This window comes from Bos indicus, chromosome 2 (genome assembly GCF_029378745.1).
Source record: "Bos indicus isolate NIAB-ARS_2022 breed Sahiwal x Tharparkar chromosome 2, NIAB-ARS_B.indTharparkar_mat_pri_1.0, whole genome shotgun sequence".
NCBI lineage: Eukaryota > Metazoa > Chordata > Mammalia > Artiodactyla > Bovidae > Bos > Bos indicus.
The window spans coordinates 129,246,843-129,270,226 of NC_091761.1; the positions used below are offsets into that span (position 1 = coordinate 129,246,843).

A 23,384-nucleotide genomic window follows, 5' to 3' on the forward strand; every position below is an offset into this window, starting at 1 on the left:
TACAATAGAAAGTCAGAATAGGATGATGTGAGAAACAGTAAATGAAAGAAGCTGCCTAAAAGAGCTAGGACTTGTGAGTTCTTCCTGTTTTTAAGGATAGAGAACATTTTATTTGAAAAGAATCACTTGTGGATGTAAGCATAGTATGTAAAGGGAACAAATAAGGAAAAAATCTGATGTAGAGGGGATATAAAAGGAGGCATACTATGGTATGTAAGTATGAACAGATAGCTTGGGGTCAGCTTACATCGAAGTGTTAGTAATCCTTCCACCTTTTTTCTTTTCTCATTAAAAATAGATGACGTGTGCTCAGAGACTTAATTTGCCTACAACTCTTTCCATGCTCTGGAAAGGAGAAGTAAAAGTCTATGTATGTGAGAAGAACTAGTGTGAATGCTGTGATTTTTTTTTTTTTTTCTTTTCTTTTTTCTCCCTTGACTAAAATACCTAAAATGTTGGGGTACCTTTTGGAAAAGATTTCTATTTTGATTTGTGTGTGTGTTTGTATGATATTTCCCATTCAGGAACTGACAATCATGTCTGATTATCTTTAGGCCTTGCTTGAAAGGACCGGTTATACCTTGGATGTAACCACAGGACAGAGGAAGTATGGCGGCCCTCCCCCGGACAGTGTGTACTCTGGTGTGCAGCCTGGAATCGGAACCGAAGTGAGTGTTCTTCAGCCGTTTGCTGAAATCCTTCCAGTTTGTGAATATTTCTATCTATTGTATGATGGGGAAAATAACTTGGATTTTTTTCAAAGAGTAGCCATAACTTTTGTTTTGCTATCCATCTGTATTCTGCTGCCATCGTAAGCAGGGATAATCCTGTGAATGGTAGATACCTAAACACTTTGTAAAGGAATGTGTAGAGTTCTTGGAACTGGTAGCTAGAACTATGCAACTAGCGACACACCATTTTAGGTCCTTGGGATGAGGTTGTTAAGGAGAAGCAATTGCTTTATTCTGTTTTTCTTTTATGTCAAAATGGTGCTTGTCATCTCTCCTGACCCTCTCCTCCATCACATAGAAGATACTCAGTGTTTACAGAGAGATTTAGTGAAGGGAATGGGTTGCACAAGGGAAGGGTGTAGAATCAAAGGATGTAGGAAGGATTCTACATCAAAGGATGTAGAATCAAAAGGTTGAGCACATTGGTCTATACTTGAAAGAAGAGGGAGTCCCTTCTGCATCTGTGTGTTGATGAGGGTTTCTTCATATGCCTTTATGTTAGACTATTCTGACCCTTTAAATGGAGAGCACTGAATGCCAAGAGACAAGTCCCGTCATTGCAGGTCCCCTTTCTGATTTGATGCCTCCGTTGTCTTTTTAGTGCCTAGCATGATGCCGGGAGTATAGGAGGACAGATAATTGGTGGTTATGGTTTTTTTTTTTGAATACTGTAATCATGACCTCATAACTTAAAATCAGATTAAATGATAATCTTACAGGATTTTCTTTAAAACAAAGTGAAGGGGGTAGATCCTTAAATGATAGTGTCAGTTAAAATATTTAGGTGGTATTATTATGTATCTCCTACTTATTAGAATTTTAAGAAATTCTGAAACTTTACTCAAACATTATCAATGACACCCTTCTGAGTGCTGAAATTTAACTTTTGAGGCAGTCCAAAGCACAGATTGTTATTTCTAGTTTATGAGTATGTAAATAAAGACATCACCATTTAATGTAACTTTTTAGATCTATATCAGAGCTAATTTTAATTATGTTCTCTGTATGTAAATGTACATTTATTGGTGGTTGTTCCCTGAGCTTCTTTTATGCATTATTATAGTTAATTATTATAGTTATTCTGTTTCTTAATATTTAACATTATTAAAAGGACTCTAGGCCTTTTTATTTTTTGATACCTGAATCAGGTACATATACTTGTTTTTGAATTTCAAAAAACTACTGTAAATTACTTACTGCTCTATAATTATTGATAGAGTTGGGATTGGGACTCTAAGCTGTCTACATTCCTTATAGGAGAAAGTATCATTGAAACATAATATACTCACTGTTGTCCTCTCATTAATTCCCTGACACCATACTTAATGTTCTACTTATGTTGTGAACCCTTTCAAATCTACATTTATATTTTATTTTTAAAGAATATGGAGGGACTTCCCTGGTACTCCAGTGTAAGTTAAGGCTGTGCTCCCAGTGCAGGGGGCACGGGTTCAATCCCTGGTTGGGGAACTGAGATCTTCATGCCACATGGTGTGGCCAAAAGAATAATAAACAATATGGAAATATAACTCAGCTTTCTTACAGGGACTCCTGTACTATATGTATTTTTTTTCCTAATGGTTTTAAATTTGCACCTAAGCCCTCATGTAAACTGAATGAAAAATGGAATTGTTCCTTTGCCATTTTCTTGTTCCTGAGACAAGTTGAAACACCTCCAAGAGGGGAATACATTTTGAAAAAGTTATCAGTAGTATACCATTCATCATATGATATCCTCATCAGTTATTATTACACTTTCTTAGTTTCGTTTCTTTGACTGATTATAAAATCCTTAGAAATAAAAGTTATATCATACAGTTTTGTTCTTCACAGTGCCCAATATAGCCTACTGTAAAATTGGTTGTATCTATTTTGTAATTAATCGAAATATTTTTTTTTAGCCTGTTAGGTAGCTTCATTAATGAGCTCTTTAATGGAGACTTGTTTTATCTTTGCTCTGTGTAGATAAGGGACTGTGTGCTGCAGTCCATGGGGTCGCAAAGAGTCGGACACTACTGAGTGACTGAACTGAACTGAACTGATGTAGATAGGGAGGGATTTGCTAGTACTTTAAGATTTCACTGGAAGTTCTTCATTTAATAAACTGTTTTGAGTACCCAGTTAAAAACAAATCCTATGTTAAACATAAAATTTGTTTCAATTCAGTTCAATACAGTCACTCAGTCAATATCCGACTCTTTGCAACCCCATGGACTGCAGCATGCCAGGCTTCCCTGTCCATCACCAACTTCCGGGAGCTTGCCCAGTCTCATGTCCATTGAGTCAGTGACACCATCCAAACATCTCATCATTTAATTATTTTGACAAGTGTGTAAACTGAGTATTATGTTTCTAAGCATCACTTCAACCAGCATGTATTTGGCATACCTATATTCTGCCAGACCCTGCCTCAGTGCTGGTATTTATTTCTAGATAATCAACAATATATGGTCCTGCCTTTGAAGAGGAATCAGACACACACAGTCAGTCAGTTCAGTCACTCAGTCGTGTCCGACTCTTTGCGACCCCGTGAACTGCAGCACGCCAGCTCTCTGTCCGTCACCAACTCCCGGAGTTTCCTCAAACTCATGTCCATTGAGTCGGTGATGCCATCCAACCATCTTATCTTTGGTCCTCCCCTTTTCTTCCTGCCTTCAATCTTTCCCAGTATCAGGGTCTTTTCCAATGAGTCAGTTCTTCACATCAGGTGGCCGAAGTATTGGAGTTTCAGCTTCAGCGTCCATAAATAATATTCAGGACTGATTTCCTTTAGGATTGACTGGTTTGATCTTCTTGCAGATTTTATATTGCACTCCCTCTGTAGGAGAAGATGTGTTTTTCTGTATGTTATCATTATGTGCAGCAGATATGGTTGCAGCATAAATCCCTATATGAGATCACCAGCCTAAAGCACTCCTGGCAAGCAGTTTGTTGCAACAAAATTGCAGTGTAAAGTTTTGGATTCCTCCCTTAAGTTCAGATTTCATGAGATTTGGCCCATACTTGTTGAAGATTAAAGTTTTGAAAATTAGGAGGGTTTTAATATATTGGGTTGATGATAGATTTAGTAAAGTGATTGGTTTTAATTGATACCACTTTTGATGCTCCAAGGTTTGGGGTTTTGTTCTTTTATGGCTCATTGCAGTTAGTAAAAACTACTACTGGCTCTTGATTGAGGAAGTTGAAATTAGGGTCAGTGCCTGATACTGACAGTATTGAAAGTAAGTTATGAGAAGACAATGAAGTTTTATCTTTGGATAAAATCTACTGTAAATTAACCCTATGGTGAATACTCATTAATGGACCTTGTTGCTAAGCATTGACCTTGAGATGAGAAATAAACAAGAATGTTAATACCAGTTTTGAAATGTATTTTTTTTTAGTGTGCCTTGGCTCTCAGACCTAGTATGGCTATAGTATTTTTGTATCCTTTTTTCCCTTTTTATTCCAGTTTTATTGAGAAATACTTGACATATAGCACTATGTAAGTTTAAGGTGTACAGCATAATGGTTTGACTTAAATACATCATGAAATGATGACCACAGTAAGTTTAGTAGGCATCCATCACCTCATAAAATTAAAGAAACAGAAAAATAATGGTTTTTCCTTGTGATGAGAACTCAGGATTTACTGTTAGCAACTTTGTTATATAGCATACAGCAGTGTTAATTATATTTATCATGTTGTACATTACATCCCTAGTTATAACTGGAAGTTTGTACCCTTCTTTAACTACTTTCATCCAGATCCTTCTCCTCCCAACCTTACCTCCGGTAACCACAAATTGATCTCTTTTGTGTGAGTTTGTTTCTCTCTTTGGTTTTGAAGTTCAGTTGACCTTGAACACTGCGTTAGTTCAGGTACAGGGCATAGTGATTGATACTTCTCTAGTTTCAAAGTGATCACCGTAAGTGTAGTCACTGTGTGTCACAGCACCTTTCTGTGCTTCAGCTGGTTTTGTAAAACTCTATTTCCTTGACAGAAATGTGATCTCCATGCAGATCATCTCTATATATTGGTAATAAACTCTGTATGTTGGACTTAACTCTCTGTTTTATTAGCTAGTTGAGGTGTTAAAAAGAAACAGGGTGTTTAACAGACCTATAAGTATGTGACTTTGTAACATTTGATTTGCATTATATATAAAGAAAAGCTGCTCTGTTTGCAAAAATAGCAAATAGAAGCCGGATATTGGAACGGCCATTGTAGATAATTGGAAGACACTGTTGATCTGCCTGGTTACTTCTGTCGATTGCTTCCAGAGTCTTCGGGGCTTCCTCTGTTACTGTTGAAGGAATCAGTGGGTAGACAACAGCCAAAACTTGTTCAAAACCTTAAAGTCTAATGAGTAAAGGAAGAACAGGTGTTAGGATATTCACTGGATTCTGTTGGTTCTGGTGGGGAGGGATAACCTGCACATGACCGCGCGTTTACTCTGGACAGCTCATATGGAGCCAGAATGGCTCAGGGATCAACACGGTAATAAAAGGAAAACATTCATATTACGTTTCAGTGCATTAAAAACTGAGCTTAAAAAGCTTTACAAAGAGGGATACTTAGTTTTTGAATACTATCTATTTTAAGCCTTTTAAAGTTCCTTTAAAGTCCTAAGTTAAATTGATCTTGAAATGAGACCATCTTCTGTTTCTCAAGCAAATCATTGTTTTTGGCCTGTTTCTTGATGGACCCCAGTGAATACAGCATTGGGCATAGGTTTGTTGATGTTTCTTTTATTTTTGTTTATATGTTTATTTTTGGCCACGCCATGTGCGGCATATGGGATCTTAGTTGCCTGACCAAGGATCAAACCCTTACCCCTTGCAGTAGAAGCGCAGAGTGCTAACCACTGGACTGCCAGGAAATTCCTTGATATTTCTAAAATAGAACAGTATTCTTGTGGAAAAGCTGTAATGTCAGGTGGACTTCTAACATTCATATGATCATGTAGAGTACAAGGAGCTTACTGTTATGAATTCTTTCTAATCAATCAGTTGCTTTTCCTGAAAATACAAGATCTTTTCAAGTATGGTTAGTGAAGTAAACCTGAATGTTTCTGAAAATATATACACATGTTAAGAAAGTAGTATAGTAATCTGACACTTAGATTCCTCATTTATTTGTGTTCAACTGTATATTTTTTAAAATATTCGTTTGTTGATTTTTGTCTGCACCGGGTCTTAGTTGCAGCACGCAGTATCTTCCTTGTAGTGTGTAGGCTTTTCTCCAGTTGTGCACAGGCTCCATCCAGAGAGCTGACTCAGTAGTTGCTGCATGTGGTCTTGGGGAGCTTAGTTGCCTGACCAGGGATTGAACCCATGTCCCCTGCACTGGAAGGCGGATTCTTAACCACCAGGGAAGACCCTTGTGGGTGTTCTCACAGTGCCACTGTGTGTGCTGTCTTTGCTGTTGCATGCGTTTGTAATGGGCAGGGAGAGAATACAGATGGTGAATGGTGTAATTACGAAGCATCACTGCATTATAATAGAAACGATAGAAAGCGGAATTTACTTCCCAGGACAGTGTTAAAATATTCAAATAACAAATATTCTCAAATATAAAGATATTCTAACCAGGCTAGACTTAGGTGTGGCCAGAGCCTAGCAACACTAAAAAATATATTTCAGAATTAATACCAATTACTCTTGTGTTCACAACAAACTGTTTAAAATTCTTAAAGAGGTGGGGATACCAGACCACCTGACCTGCCTCCTGAAAAATCTGTATGCATGTCAAGAAGCAACAGTTAGAACTGGACATGGAACAACAGACTGGTTCCAAATAGGGAAAGGAGTATGTCAAGGCTGTATATTGTCACCGTGCTTATTTAACTTACATGCAGAGTACATCGTGAGAAATGCTGGACTGGATGAAGCACAAGCTAGAATCAAGATTGCCAGGAGAAATATCAGTAACCTCAGATATGCAAATGACACCACCTTTATGGCAGAAAGCAAAGAAAAACTAAAGACCCTCTTGAGGAAAGTGAAAGAGGAGAGTGAAAAACTTGGCTTAAAACTCAGCATTCAGAAAGCTTAAGATCATGGCTTCTGGTCCCATCACTTCATGGCAAATAGATGGGGAAACAGTGGAAACAGTGAGAGACTTTATTGTTTTGGGCTCCAAAATCACTCTGGATACTGACTGCAGGCATGAAATTAAAAGACCGTTGCTCCTTGGAAGAAAAGCTCTGACCAACCTAGACAGCATGTTAAAAAGCAGAGACATTACTTTGCCAACAGAAGTCCGTCTAGTCAAAGCTTTGATTTTTCCAGTAGTCATGTATGGATGTGAGAGTTGGACTATAAAGAAAGCTGAGGGTTGAAGAATTGATGCTTTTGAACTGTGGTGTTGGAGAAGACTCTTGAGAGTCCCTTGTTCTGCAAGGAGATCCAACCAGTCCATCCTCAAGGAAATCAGTTCTGAATATTCATTGAAAGGACGGATGCTAAAGCTCCAATACTTTGGCCACCTGATGTGAAAAACTGACTCCTTGGAAAAGACCGTGATGCTGGGAAAGATTGAAGGCAGGAAAAGAAGGGGACAACAGCAGATAAGATGGTTGGATGGTATCACCGACTCAGTGGACTTGAGTTTGAGTAAGCTCTGGGAGTTGGTGATGGACAGGGAGGCCTGGCATGCTGCAGTCCGTGGTGTCTCAAAGAGTTGAACACAGCTGAGCGACTGAACTAAACTACTCTTGTGTATTTGTCTCAGGATGCCATTTATCAGTAGTGTGTGTGTGTGTGTGTGTGTTTAAGTGCTGTGCCCTGTTAATCAGTGCTAATATATAGAGTTGTGAATGCTATAGGGTGATACAACTGAAACTAATGAGAAGTGGTCAGATTCTGGATAATTTGAGTGCGTATCTTAACAAGATTTATTGATGAAGTGGATACGAAGACATGAGAGAAAGGAGCAGAGGATGGCTTTAAGTCTTAGGACCTGAGCAGTTAGAAGGATGTAGTTGCCACTTACTAAAATGAGGAAGGCTGTAAAGAGCAGATTAGCAGGATTGAAAGGTAGTAGTTCAGCCTTGGACATGTATGAGTTAGAGGTCTCTTTGTCATCCAAATGGAGCTGTTGAGTGAGCCGTTACTTACGTGAGCTTGGAGTTCATAGGAGAGTTTTGACTGGTGATCATAAATATGGGAGGCATAAGTATCTAAGATGATGGTGTTTTCAGACCATGTTTGGATGTGGTCACCATGGAAGTGTATATAGCTAGAGAAAATTTTTAAGATCTGATTCCTTCAGCACTTCAACATTTAGAGAGATGGGGAGATGAGAAGGAACTAGCAAAGGGGACTAAGAAGAAGGAGGCAATGAAGGGGCTTCCCTGGTACTCCAGGGGTTAAGAATCCGCCTTCCAGTGCAGGGGGTTGGGTGTGATCCCTAGTCTCAGAACTAGGATCCCCACATGCTGAGGAGGGCTACTGAGTCTGTGCACTCTGGAGCCTGAGTGCCGAAACAAAGACTCAATGCAGCCAATAAATAAATTTTTAAAAGAGAGCCAATGAGATAAGAAAAACCAGGAGTGTGGTGTCCCAGAGGTCAAGTGAAGAAAGTATTCGCAGAAGGAAGGTCAGTTATATTAAACTTCCCAAGTAAGATGAGGACTAAGAATTGACATTTGATTATGATAGCATAAATGTTGTTAGTGACTTTGACTGGAGTGGTGACAAAAGCCACATTGGAAAAGATTCAAGAGACTAAGGAGATGAGCAAATTTGAGGCATTAAGAATATTATAGCTCTTCTGAGCAGTTTTGCTACAAAGGGTAGCAGAGAAATGGGACAATACTTAGAAGGTTTATAGTCAAGATATATTTTTGTTTTAATTGAAATTTTAAAGAAAAGGGACTTCCCAGGTGGTCCGGTGCCTAAGACTCTGCATTTCCAGTGTGGGGGGCTTGGGTTCAGTCCCTGGTCAGGGAACTATTAAATCCCACATGCTGCAACTGAGAGTCTGCCTGCCGTAACTAAGACCATGCATAGCCAAATAAATAAATATTAAAAAAAAAATTTAAGGGGGAGATTGTAATATACTATGTGCTGATGGGAATGATCCATGTATAAAGGAGGAAATTGATGATAAAATTGTTGTCAGACCAAGAGTCCTTGAGTAGGACAGAAGGGAGGGCATCTAGCGTATAAGTCACAGTACGAGATAGACGTTCATACATGTATTTACTCAAAGATGAGCAACTGTTATGACCCTGGCACTGCATTCAGTACTGGGAATAAAATGAGCAACACGATGTGGGCTCTCTGCTTACATGGAAGCTGAATGCTTTTGCTGATGTTACTCTCAGATGAGAATCTTGAGACTTGCTGATTTAGAAACTTGTTCACCGTAACTGGAATGTAGATTTGAATCCAACATAGCTTAAAACTCACTCTTCCTCACATTCTGCCTGCCTTTAAGCTTTCACCCTGCTACACCAAGCCACTGTCATCTCTTGCCCTGTTAACCTGACTGGTCAGCCTGTTTTTCTTTACGATCCACTTTCTACCCTGCTGCTTCTACCCTGCTGCCAGTCTTATTTCTTTTAGGACATAAATAATACCTGGTTATTTGTCTGCTCAAGAGTCCTCTTAACATCTTTCTAACATGTTTGGAATAAAACTCTTAAACTTCTAACTGTGGTTTAATTTAATCTGGTCCGCATTTTCTCTTTCTCATCACTGTCTCCTGTGTGGACCTTTTATTTAATCACTGGCCTATTTGCTGTTCGTCAGATATATCAGTTGTACTCGGTATCTTTTTGTACTTGTTCTGTCCCCGTGGAATGCCCTTTCCTCATACTTTTGCTTTATTTTCTCTCTCAGGTCTCAGTTCAAATTTGTCTTCTCAGGAAGGCCCTCCTACTTAAAATATAACCTCTTATTCATTTATCCCTTTTCTTTGCTTTTATATTATAATTTCCTCCTGAAATTGTATTGTCTTTTAAATTGTCTGTCTCTTAGCAGTAGAATGTAAGCTTCATGAACATCTAGACCTGTCTGTGGTGTTCACTCATCTCTGCTGCTGCTGCTGCTAAGTCGATTCAGTTGTGGCCGACTCTATGCGACCCCGTAGACGGCAGCCCACCAGGCTCCCCCGTCCCTGGGATTCTCCAGGCAAGAACACTGGAGTGGGTTGCCATTTCCTTCTCCAATGCATGAAAGTGAAAAGTGAAAGTGAAGTTGCTCAGTCGTGTCCGACTCTTAGCGACCCCATGGACTGCAGCCCACCAGGCTCCTCCATCCGTGGGATTTTCCAGGCAAGGGTACTGGAGTGGGGTGCCATTGCCTTGTCCTCACTCATCTCTAGAATGTAGAAGAAAAATACATGGCCTATGAGTCCACGCCTCATGAAAGGTTTGGACAAGTTCTGTGAATAGGGAGGGAGCTAGTTACCTGCACTGGAGCGACTTCAGGCTGGCATTTTATTTATTTACTTACGGATTTATGGCTGTGCTGGGTCTTGGTTGCTGCACATGGACTTTGTCTAGTTGCAGAGAGCGGTAGCCACTCTGTAGTTGCAAGGCCCGGGCTTCTCGTTGTCGGGGCCTCTTCGGTTGTGGAGCAAGGGCTCTAGGTGCACTGGCCTCAGTAGCTGGAGCTCATCGGCTCTAGAGCACTAGCTTCAGCAGTTGCTGTACATGGGCTTAACTGCTCCGTGGCATGTGGGGTCCTCCTGGACCAGGGATAGAACCCATTACCCCTGCACTGCAAAGCAGACTCTTAACCACTGGACCATCAAGGAAGCCCTCGAGCTGATATTTTAAAAATTAATTGGATATGGATGGGAATTGGAGGGATTAAAAATATCTGAGGTTTTTTGTTTATGAGAGTATTTTTCCTCAGTCATTTGCCGGGGGTGGGGCTGGGGTGGAGTGGGGTGGTGGTTAGCAGAAATTATGTTCTCCTAAGAGAAATGTGGGAAAAAATCAGAGGAACTGATTGACAAGGGTCAGTTTTAGTTATTTTGATTTTTGGACAAAGGAAACTTGTTACATATACATTGTACCTTTATTTTAAATAAAGAAAATAAAATTAGAATTTTTTCATGTATCGATAACCACTTTTAACATTCTGATAATAGTCATTCTTATCTGTACATATATTTATACTAAAAAAAATGAAAATTGGTATTGCTAAAATTACTGATGATTTGAGGTAAAATCAGGACTACCAAGAGGAAGTGTTTAATAGGTAGTTGGAGATACAGAATTAGATCTTGAGATATATAGGAGGTATTGGGAAATGACTGTAGCATTGTATGTGAATATGGATGTTAATATGATCCTTACAAGGGAAGGAAGTACAGTGAATTATGGGAAATAGGGCTGTAACTTTGGGAAACATGCAGCTTATATTATTAAATGGATAGAAGAATCACCATGGAAAGGATAGAGGAGTAGTTAAAGATAAGACTAGGTTAGTGGGGGATTCTGAGGTTTTTCCAGTAGTCATGTATGGATGTGAGAGTTGGACTATAAAGAAAGCTGGGCGCCAAAGAATTGATGCTTTGAACTGAGAAGACTTGAGAGTCCCTTGGACTGCAAGGAGATCCAACTAGTCCATCCTAAAGGAGATCAGTCCTGAGTGTTCTTTGGAAGGACTGATGTTGAAGCTGAAACTCCAATACTTTGGCTACCTGATGTGAAGAACTGAGTCATTGGAAAAGACCCTGATGCTGGGAAAAATTGAAGGCAGGAGGAGAAGGGGACGCCAGAGGATGAGATGGTTGGATGGCATCACCAACTCAATGGACGTGAGTTTGGGTAAACTCCAGGAGTTGGTGATGAACAGGGAGGCCTGGCGTGCTGCGGTCCATGGGGTCGCAAAGAGTCAGACACAACTGAGAGACTGAACTGAAAGTTTACGGGAAGAGAAGTTTCAGAAGGTAGCATCACTAGTGTTAATGCTTGTTGAGAAGGCAAGGATGATGATGAGATTGAGGAAGGGAAGACTTTTTAATTTGGTCCTTAAAAGTCCATTAGTGACATTTGGGTGTACAATTTAGTGTTGGAAGAAGCTAGTTTTTAGAGAGTTTAAAAGCATATGGGAGGGAAGCTGCAAGAGAGAGCGTGCATATGTGTACTCACAGCTGATTCACATTGTTCCATAGCAGAAATCAACACAACGTTGTAAAGCATTTATCCTCCAATTAAAAAAAAAATGGAAAGAAACTGATACCAAAAAAATGTAAGAAAGAAATAGAAATGGAACTTGATCATGACTACATGATAGAACAATTTAAAAAAGCATAGATGCAAGTGCTTTTCAGAGTGAGCTTTCATTAGAAAGATGGTTCTGTAGGGATGTCACTGAGATGATTGCCGATCTGTTACTTATGCCTTTCTTAGCTGCCCGGTATTAAGCATACAGTAGATGTGTTGAAAAGAATAACTGCATGAGTGAAAGCAAACAGGTAAGGGCCAGATGTTTAAAGCATTTAAAAATGAAAGGAACAATAACAGGCTAAAGAAGGGGTTTTTGTTATGGGAGATCTGGCATGTTTAAAGATGGAAGAACTGTGGGAAGGAAAGAATGTACTGAACAAGATAGGACAGCTGAAGAAATAAAGGTTTAAAATTATTTCCAGAAGAAGGTAGTAAGAAGAAATGGGCTTATTTATTAGGGTTAAGGAGCTACTCTTGTTTTGGAAAAGAGGTACATTTTTTTCTCTGAGGTATAAAGGAAGGAAGTGAAAAGAGATGTTGAGAAAAGTTTTTAAGGCTAAGAGGAAAGAATGTTAGGAAAACCAATGACTTTTCAGGCGACCCTCTTAGAATGAGATTTCATGAACGAGGATTGGAGATTTTAAGGAATTAGAAAAATTAGAATAACTGTTGTGTAAGAATCTTGCTAGAGATTCAGAAGACCACCTCAGATTTTACCAGATAGCAGTGAAAGTGAACCTGATTATTTTGAAAAGGATTGTCTTAAAATACCACAGCTCTTACAGAATTTAACACCAGAAACTTAATCTCCAATAATTTGGCATCTTTTGGATTGCTGGTATTACTTCATTAGTGTTAGTATTAGTCACTCAGCCATATCCAACTCTTTGTGATCCCATGGTCTATAGCCTGGCAGGCTCCTCTGTGCATAGAATTCTCCAGGCAAGAATACTGGAGTGGGTAACCATTCCCTTCTCCAGGGGATCTTCCCAGCCCAGGGATAGAACCCAGGTGTCCCGCGTTGCAGGCACATTCTCTACTGTCTGAGTTTCAAGGGAAGCTCATTACTTCATTTCAGTTCAGTCACGTCACTCAGTCGTGTCCGACTCTTTGCGACCCCATGGACTGCAGCACGCCAGGCTTCCCTGTCCACCACCAACTCCTGGAGCTTACTCAGACTCATGTCCATCAAGTCGGTGATGCCATCCAACAAAATCTTCAAATTATGATGATTTTTTTTCATATCTTAAAATGTAATATTCTGATAAAGGAATTCTGATGAAAGAAAAATTAAAGCAGTGGAGTTTTTTAAGTAGTAAAGATTTTAGAGTTGAGAAAATTTGAAAGAGACCTCATCGATCTTTTATTCAGTTTTTTTTTTTTTAATTTAACTTTTATTGTAACTTTACTGAATTGGCATGTTACTGTAGTGAAAATGGAAGTGTTACTCGCCTAGTCATGGACGACTCTTTGCGACCCCGTAGGCTGTGGCCCACCAGACTTCTCTGTCCATGGAATTCCCCAGGCAGGAATACTGGAGTGGGTTGCCATTCCATTCAAGTATGGTTTTTCTAAAAATGCAGATGTATTTCAACAAATATTTATATAGGCCTTTTATTTTTTGTGAGAAAAGGACAGATTACAAAAATTTAAGATTTAGAGTTATTACTACAAATTTTGAGTGCTTACTGTTAATCAGTTTCCATTTTTCAGTATAGAATATTGTTCTGTATTGATGCCCTGAAAGTCATTATAATGAAAAACTAGGGTTAACTTTGTAAGATTCAACTTGCCCCGATTTTTCCTTAACCATCTTTGTGTCCCCACCCCCTAAAAAAGGCACCTAGGCTTTGTGGCTCTAAAATCAAATGCTTGTTACATTGGGATTCTAACACACAGGTTTTATTTCAGGTCTTTGTAGGTAAAATACCAAGAGATTTATACGAGGATGAATTGGTGCCCCTTTTTGAAAAGGCTGGTCCCATTTGGGATCTGCGTCTTATGATGGATCCACTGTCTGGTCAGAACAGAGGGTATGCATTTATCACCTTCTGTGGAAAGGAAGCTGCACAGGAAGCTGTTAAACTGGTATGTGATAAACAGAACAAATACCCATTGTCTAGCAAGTCATTTGAGAGAAACACGTCAAGTAAAAACATTTGCAGTTAACGTTGTTTCATTTACTTTAAAAGTTTTATATTGACTGAGTTAGTATGTGTCTGGTGGCTATTTTTTCATATTATGAAAGTAAAAAATAAAATACCCCAGAAGTAAGATGATAGTCTCCCATAATTCTAAGAAGTTATTTATTACAGCAGTTAGTATCTGAAGTTTCATTTGAATATTTGGTTTTTGCAGTTCTCCCTTTTGATCTTAGAAATGTCAGTTCTTGCTGTTAAACTTTAGAGTAAAATTCTTAAAGTGTGATGAAGTCTGGAATGGGTTCTGGGGAATATAACTGGGCTCCTTGACTTTGAGGACACAATTTGGGAAATGATTGTGAATCTCTTTGTTTTTATCATAACCTAATCATACAATTTATTTTCTAAGTATATTCTCGTTCTTTTCTTTTTGTTTCCAAACTCTCCAGTTCTCTTTGTCTTTAATCTTTCTCTTTTTCTATTACTTGATAACCAGTCTTCTAGGAATCTCCTTTCTTTAGGGCCTTTTACCCTTTGTACTTATTTCAGAGTAGTACACAAATTAAGTATGGCTTCACTCCTACTGTGTTAAGATACAGTCATCTCAGTAACTCAGAATAGCAGTGTCATTGGTTTCTGGGGATACTCTTGCCAGACAGCTGAAGGCCTCAGTCTAGTTCTAGTTCTTTTAGAATGGTAACCTCTTTCACCAAAGCTTTTCATTTCATTAGTTGCCTCTAAATTTGTTCTACTTCTAACTTGACCCAGATTTTTGTTTTTATTATGGACCTTTTTCCTTCCAGTTTCTTTATTTAGTACTGAGAAGTTTTTAAAGCTTTATTTCCTTGCTTCTGGCAACATATGGATGATTTTTATTTTAATTACGTATTTGTTTTGTAAACTAATTGGTAAGTAATGTTAATGCATAAACAGCTCAAGTTTACCTAGGAAATCATCACCATAACCATTTAAATAAAACACTTTATTCCTATGATTTAATACAATTTTGAAAGTATTATGTTTAATATGAAGTTTAAATTTTTTAAATTCTGTTTTATGTAAAAGGTGAAATCCTTCTACTTTTCTTTGCATTGATTAAACATAGTTGTTATTCTTTACATATTGTTGTTTTCCTGAGACTTATCTATATCTCATTTCATCTCCAAGGGCTCTGAATTACCAGTCTCAGGTATTTTTTCTAAAATTCTCTGGTTAAAAATCTTGAGATTGATAATATTGAAATAAATCAAATCTTTTCAAAGGTAGAGTGAATAACTTTGATTCATTTATATTTGATAGAGCAGTGAAGGTTAATGAAACCAAACTAAAACAGAGGCTGTAAAAGTTTAAAATAACACATTTTATATTATGGCAAGCATGAGGGAACTTGGTGAATTCATGAAGCAGGGAGTGTTTGACCTTGAATTGTTTGGTTTTTTAGACTGAGGTCAGTTGATCTGAGTTTGGGGTGGTTGTGGGGTGTCTGGTTCTGTTCTTCCTTTCAGTGTGACAGCTATGAAATCCGCCCCGGTAAACACCTTGGAGTGTGCATTTCTGTGGCAAACAACAGGCTTTTTGTTGGATCAATTCCGAAGAATAAGACTAAAGAAAACATTCTGGAAGAATTCAGTAAAGTCACAGGTAAAACAAAAATGTATTTAGAAAGTAGTTTTGGGAAATCTGTGGTATACTATAAGTGCAAAAAAAGAGGTATATCTTAATCTAAGAATTCACGCATCTACTGAGTGTCTAAATTTCCTCCTTTCTGTTCTTTTAGTGGTTTGGACTAAACAACTTCTCTTGTAGCCTCAAGTTCTTGGAATGTCCTCTTCGCTTCTTTTCCTTAATTGAACCATAACTTTTGACACCACCTTTGCCCTGTAGCTCTCAAGTGAAGGCTTTCTCCCCATCTGGTGTTCAGTGCACTCTAAGACCAAGGGGACGAGAGCGCTTCTCCTCCTCTCCTTCTTCCTCTTACCTTGTCTGCTTCAGATTTTTCCACATTTCCAATCCTAAATCCGTGGAATTGATTGGAGAAGAAAATTTTAGATCACAGATCTATCTATCTATATATATCTATATCTATATATTTATATGTAACAAAATTTAGCAGAATTACATTTTCACTTACCAAATATGATTTAATCATACACATTCCATTTCATTTTTTAAAATGCTGATGGAGACCCACTAATGGTAGCTGCATTGTAAAAGACAACTTTTAGACCATTGCTTCTTCATCCTGTATAAAAACCACTATTTCTTTACATTTTTGTTGTCCAGACATATTACAGACAAACAGTCCTTTCCCCTTCCTTCAAGCTGTTATCTGTTGCTCTTCTGGTTTCAGTCTTGTGTTAATTGGAGATTGCTTCTGGCTCATAGTCTTTCTCTTCGGTCCTGAATTAACTTGTTGTTAGTACTTTCAACATCTATGTGGATGAACCATCCAGTACCGTAATCTCCTAGTTTTATGACTGCCTCATCTCTGGTCCTTTACTTCCGCTCTACCACATCCAAATCACATTCTGGATATTGCTGCTAGAAATAAAATCTAATTACTCTTAAGGATTTGGATAATATGTGGAAAGGTGAGGGTACAGGACTAAGATCAGAGGTACATTTTAACCAGTTACTTATTTATTACTTGGTAAAAATAGTAACTTTTAAAAACTTAAGAGTCAAGGATGATTTTTGGTTATAATTAGTTGTTGCGTGTTCTCTTGAATTTATATTTGGTTTTTAAGTTCCTTGGTAGTATTTTCATAAGTTTTAGTAAGGTCATGTTAGGTCAAACACTCTTTAAAACATTGTAAAATAGAATGTTATAGGTCAGAATACAGTAGTTGGACTTACTGTCTATGACTGTACTTTCAGGGCCCCTAAAATTCAAAGGAACATAACATATCGTCCATAGCTCCATATCTAATAATTCTGATTTAGTTGTCTAGCTGGATAATTAGCAGATCATTATGAGGCTTCTTCAATTACTTTTTGCTCTTCGGCAAGTGGATTTAGGTCTACCTAAGCGCTAAATGTGTGGTGGATGCTTTTGGCTTATATATCTGGCTGTTGGTTTAACAGAGGGTTTGGTGGACGTTATTCTCTATCATCAACCCGATGACAAAAAGAAGAATCGGGGGTTCTGCTTCCTTGAGTATGAGGATCACAAGTCCGCAGCACAAGCCAGACGCCGGCTGATGAGTGGAAAAGTGAAAGTGTGGGGGAATGTAGTTACAGTTGAATGGGCTGACCCTGTGGAAGAACCAGATCCAGAAGTCATGGCGAAGGTAAATGCAGTATCTTGTGTTGGGGGTGCGGTTATCATTTACTTTTTGTACTTAGAATATAAGCTTGAATATTTCAAATTTTACAGTAAATACAAATTGTAGCTCTTGATCTTAACTGTTTAAGCAAAAACCTGCTTTAGCACCAATTTAACAGCCTGTCCTGGTATCCAGGAATTTCCATTGACCATTTCTTTTTCTGCAGATAAATGTGTAAAAAGAACTGAAGTTAAATCCCCCTTCAATTATGTGTTTCTATGCCTACTGAGAGTTTGATTAGTGCTTGGCACTGTCAAAGATACAAAGATAAAAATGTTAAGAAAAGAAAAAAAACAAGGTCTTCTGGAATAAAGAGAGAAGTAATGTTTTGGAGATTATGAATTATAATTTTCATTGACCATACTATGACTTTTATTACATGGCTATGAATTATATTTTATTTAGATTTAGTGTCTTTTTTAATGGATCAAGTTTCCTTATAGTATTGTCTCCATGAAGAAAGGTGAAGGGTTATCATGTTTGCTCTTATGCATGGCAAGTCCTGTAGTGGACTTTCACTTTCTTCCTAAGCCCTATACTTTCATTGCCGGGATCTTGGCCTGGTAAAGGATGGTTCCGTGAGTCCTGGTTCTTAGGCTTTCCTCTGGGTGATTCCTGGGGGTGAAGGGACATATCTGAGTTGCATCTCTGTTGGCTTTTAGTGAATTTTTGATTATTTTGGTGTATGTCTCTTGACCTCTTGGGGGCCACAACTCTGTGGATGACCATAAATGAATGGTTGGGTTATTCTGGATTGAAAAGTCTTTTCTGCAAGCTTCTTCAGAATCTGAGGTGACAGTCCTCACTGTTGATTAATTTGGAGGAGGGACCTGGTTTATACTAACATGATAAAAGCTTTTGTAAGCAAAAACATTTTTGGATTATACAAAGATCCACTGAGAATGAACCAGAGAGACTCAGATGTGTTGCACACTTCTATATTCCTAGAGTAGATAGGAGTCAAGGGAAGGAGCTAGAAATCTGAAGAGCCCTGATTATTTTTGTTTATTACTAGCTTGATTTTAATTCCACTTGTTTCTTCTAATACAGTTGTGACTTTGAGCAAACTTTCTGAATTTGGATGTTGTCTATTTTATTGGAGTTGGATAAATCTCTTTATAAGATCTCTTACAACTTTGAATCTGTCTTGTAGAAACTGACTATGGCCTGTATTGCATTTTCTAAAATATTTTAAAAATAGTATTACGGATTGAGGGGGCATTTTTATTTTATATTAGGTTATAGTTGAGTTATAACGTTGTGTTAGTTTCAGTTGTACATACAGGTGTCTTTCTTTTTCCTACTGAGTGCTTTAAACATTATTTCAACTGGTAATTTTTATATAGGATACTTTGGTTTCATCTCAGAAAAGAAAAAAGATCTATGTTGAGTTTCAAAAAAGAAGGTAAATAAAGTAATGGAGGCCTGTCTGATGTAGAAAAAGATGTCAATATGACAACATTGAGGAAATTAAAGGGGTTAAAGATAGAGGTAGAAGACTTTTCCCCCCTTGAATTTGTGTCTTCCCCAAATCCTCTTTACTTAGTCCTTTATCTAAGGCAACAATTTGTTTGGTAGGTATGTTAATTTTTTTGTCTAAACAAGTAATGTATTTCCTTAGTTCACAAATCAAAATTATATAGAAAAGTATAGCCAAGGAATTCCCATTTCTACCTCTAGCTCCAACTACTGTTTCCTCCTTGTCCCTTGTAGATATCCAGTGTTAGTGGTCTCTGGTTTATCCTTGTAGTGCTTAGCAGGCAAATATAATTACATATTCTTTCCTTCCCTACTTCTGACACAAATGGTTACTGGTAGCTATATTGATGAATTATGTTTTTTTTATTCACTGTCATATTTCATCTCATCTCGTATTTCAGCTCTAAGGAAGTATACCATTATTTTATGTATCGCTAAGAAATTGTAAAATGCTGCCAATTAAACTATGACAAGTGCTTGTCTGTCACATTGACTTAAATTGGATCCCTATTTTGGAGGTATAAAATGGGGGAAAAAATCTTAACAATGGTGTATCCTCACATTGTTTTTTTTAATATCAGCTCCTAATTTTTTATGATATGTACTTTTTCATTCCGTAGGTGTACCATAGTATATTCAACTAGCTGGACATTGGATGTTTCTAATCTTTTGTTGTTATAATACTGTAATGAGTAAGCTTATATCATTTCAGTTAATATAAGTACAGACATATCTATAGGATAGATTTGTGGGTCAAAGGGTAAATGCATCTGTAATTATTAAGATACTGACCATATTTTCTGTAGGAGGTGCACTTGTATTCTGTTCTCCACAAGCAGAATACAGCAGGATGTTCCTTCCTATCCTTGTTAAAAGAGGATAGGCTCAAACTTGGTTTTGCCAAATTTCATAACAAGTGGTATCTCATAGCTCTTTTATGATTTGTCTCTCTTTACTGTACATGCCTGAATTTACATTTCTTATGCATCTAAGGACTATTTATGTTTCTTTGTATGAACCATGTATTCATGAATTTTGCCTATCTTTCCATTCATTTTTCTGTTGATCTTTTTCTTATTTTGTAGAGTTCTGATATAAAAGACAGGTTAACTGTTTGTGATGCTTTTTTTTTTTTTTATTTTACTTACGGTATTTTCTACCACATGGAAATCTTTTTTTTTAGTAGTTGAATTTTTCAGTCCTTCATATAGATTTTAAATTAACAAAACCTTCTCCAGTGCAGTGTTACATAATTATTTTCTTATTTTCTTCTAATACTTTAAACATCCCCCTCCTTTAAAATTTTCCATCTATTTGGACTTTATCCTAGTATATAGTATGGGGTATGAGTCCACTTTTCGTCGTTATTCAGATCAACACTGCACTGATTAAATGATTTAAGCAATGAATTGATAGTTTGTTTTATCTAGTAGGACTAGTCTCTAAATTTTATTCTTATTTTTTCCCTGGCTACTACTGCTTGTTTATTTTTTCATATGAACTTTAGAATCATGAGCTCATCCAGTTCTTGGGTTGGGAAGGAGGGACAAAAAAACTTGTTTCGGGGGGACTTATGAATCATGTTGGGCTTGCCAGGTGGCTCAGAGGTAAAGAATCCACCTGCCAGTGCAGGAGACCTGGGTTCGATCCCTGGGTCAGGAATATCCCTTGGAGAAGGAAATGGCAACCCACTCCAGTCTTCTTGCCCGGGAAATCCCATGGACAGGGGAACCTGGTGGGCTTCAGTCCACAGGATCACAAGAGTTGGACAAGACTTAACAGCTAAACAACAACAAAGGGACCCTATTAAATTAGTAAAGTAACTTAGTAATAATTTTATTTTGGTCCTTTGAAGGTCCTGTTCACAGTATTAGGCACTGTAATAACATGGCAGGAAAAGAAACTGATAATTTATATAAATTGGTAACAATTATTTTCTCAGTTTTCATACCTTCTATGGTAGCACCTTTAGCACTTAATTGTTTTTGAGAAGAACACCTACGCCATGAAAATAGGAAGAAATACTTTAGGACTTCAGCTAAAATTAAGTAGCCAATGCCAGTTTTGTATGTTTGTTATATTAGGTGAAAGTTTTATTTGTGAGAAACTTGGCTACTACAGTGACAGAAGAAATATTGGAAAAGTCATTTTCTGAATTTGGAAAACTTGAAAGAGTGAAGAAGTTGAAAGATTATGCATTTGTTCATTTCGAAGACAGAGGAGCAGCTGTTAAGGTAGAAATTTTGATATTTTGTTTCTTGATATGTGAATTTTGTTGTTGAAACTTGCTAGAACACACAAAGTGACTTTATAAACAAATGAAATTGGTTTTCAGCTTTTACTGAACTCTGGAGCTTTCTTTTAATAATCTCTGTGAAGTGGTAGTAATGTAACAGGTAAGACTCTATATTTCAAAGCCTGATTATTACTAACTGAGTTTGTGACCTCAGGCAAGTTACTTTTAATCTCTGTATTATTTTTGTAAGCCTAAGCTTTGATAGCATGATACCTTGAAAATGTTAACAAGGAATAGTAATTAGCTTCCATAAATACCAAAATGATAGTGAATACATTGTAACTACTTTAGTTACTTGTTTAAGAACCTATGAGTGGAGCTGAGTAGTGTACATGGCTTCATATCTAGTACAGTGTAATTCAGTGGGTGTGTTCTGAGGGAATGGTTAGTTCTTCATAGTCTTGCCTTTCTTTGGTTCTCACAGTTTCAATAGTTGTTAGAAATATTTCTTGCATATAATAGTTAATTTGCTTGTTGATGATAGTATTTGAAAAGTATGAAAAACAGTATTTTCATATAGTGTCTAGAACATATAACCTGAGTACTCTGCTGCTTTCCGTTGATAGTGGATCAATATCATCTTTAATGGCTGAAATTTTCAGTTTCTTCCTCTTGTCCCTCTCTCCCTTCTGGAGAAAAGGGGAGGGGAGGGGCTGACAAAACAAAACACAGGGCAAAAATAAAAGATTTTTTATATAATTGGGGAGATAGATCTAAAACCCTTGGTGACTCAGGCCTGGTTCTTTTTTTGCATGTTTTGTCAGTAAAGCGCCCCCCCCCCCCGTCTAATTAGGGCAGGTTTTATTTCCTGACCAGGGTACTGCTTTAAAATGTGCCTTATAGAATCTTTGACTAGTAGAATTTATTGGTTTGCTTTTTGATGGAAGCTAATTACTGAGACAGTATTGCTTATAAAATTCATAGCTTAGTACAGAACTTGTTTGGCTTCTGAATTGCGAGTGATAGGAAGGACAGATAACTAATAAATTTATACCTTCTAAATATTCATTTTGATTTACTTGGTATTAAATAACTGATTGTTCATAATTGAAAATAATTTTCAAGGGTGGTTTGCCAAAGCGATTTCTGAAATTGTAAGATTTCTAGCCTAGAAGATAGCCAGAGGAAAGAGTATAGACAGATGCTCTGTTCTTTTGTTTATACCAGGAAGCTTTTATAGATTCATTTAATTGCTTTAGTTGAAGCAGCCAAAAGCTTAGGTGGTAAAGGGGAAAAAACTCGGTAAGAGGAAGATACTGATTTAATCTTTTGTCTGGATACTTGTAAATCACTAAAATGTTCTTTACGGTTAGAGCATTTTATTATGTATGTCCAGAGAGGGTTGTATTGGGAAACAGAAAAACTGGTGAGGAGGTAATACTTGGTTACTGAGTTACCTGAACCTTGAAGTATGGCAGAAGTTATTAGGTGGAATGATAGAAATAAAAAACTAGAGCCCGGAATACTTTTGATTACTGCTTCCAGATGAGTACTTGAGTCTTAATTAGTTTAAGCCTTTGCTGGGCTCTGTGCTTTTAACCATTCAGGTAAAGTATATACCAGGTTAAGCATTGTTGGGGTGGGGAAGATGCTTTTTTTCTTTTTTTTTGGTTAGTATCATGTTGAATTTCACCGATAGTCTCATTTATATTTCAAATTCTTGATATTTTTATTAAAGAACAGTTTAAGACCTACAGGGTGAATGCCATGTTTGTTTAAAAATTTTAATCCTGAAAAGTTTGTTAATACTGGCATGTTCTCCAGATGGGAATTTGCTGTTTGTTTTGGCCTTAGCTTGAAGGAATTAGTTACTTGCAATTAAGGAGCAGTAACAAGCAGCTCTCTGCTTTATCTTTTTAAATATAATAATAGGACATCAGTTTTATTCTCAGTGTAACTTGCACATAAAGTAAGGTTGAGGGGAATAAGTATTTTGTGTATTTTTTAAAATTTGGTGGCTATATTCTTCTTGGAAATTAAAACAGTTGTGAATTAAATTGTTTATGAGGTGTATTAAATGGTACAGACAATGTTATGTTTAAGGTACTGTTACTTGTAAAATAAATTTGTTTCTAATTTTGCATAGGCCATGGATGAAATGAATGGCAAAGAAATAGAAGGAGAAGAAATTGAAATTGTCTTAGCCAAGCCACCAGACAAGAAAAGGAAAGAGCGCCAAGCTGCTAGACAGGCCTCGAGGAGTACTGCGTGAGTCTGCATTTAGTAAATATATCAGAGAT

At 37.4% G+C, this 23,384-nt stretch overlaps 1 protein-coding gene across 3 annotated transcripts in view; it reads left to right on the forward strand.

Moving 5' to 3' along the window:
• The window catches only part of HNRNPR (heterogeneous nuclear ribonucleoprotein R), a 32,337-nt gene that overhangs the window by 7,587 nt on the left and 1,366 nt on the right, over positions 1-23,384 (forward strand). For all 3 annotated transcript variants that reach the window (XM_019981669.2, XM_070776800.1, XM_019981651.2), the window contains 6 exons: positions 555-668; positions 13,814-13,990; positions 15,549-15,684; positions 17,128-17,333; positions 20,933-21,082; positions 23,231-23,352. In XM_019981669.2, coding sequence (XP_019837228.1) covers positions 555-668; positions 13,814-13,990; positions 15,549-15,684; positions 17,128-17,333; positions 20,933-21,082; positions 23,231-23,352 — 905 coding nt within the window. The remainder of the gene's footprint in view (positions 1-554; positions 669-13,813; positions 13,991-15,548; positions 15,685-17,127; positions 17,334-20,932; positions 21,083-23,230; positions 23,353-23,384) is intronic.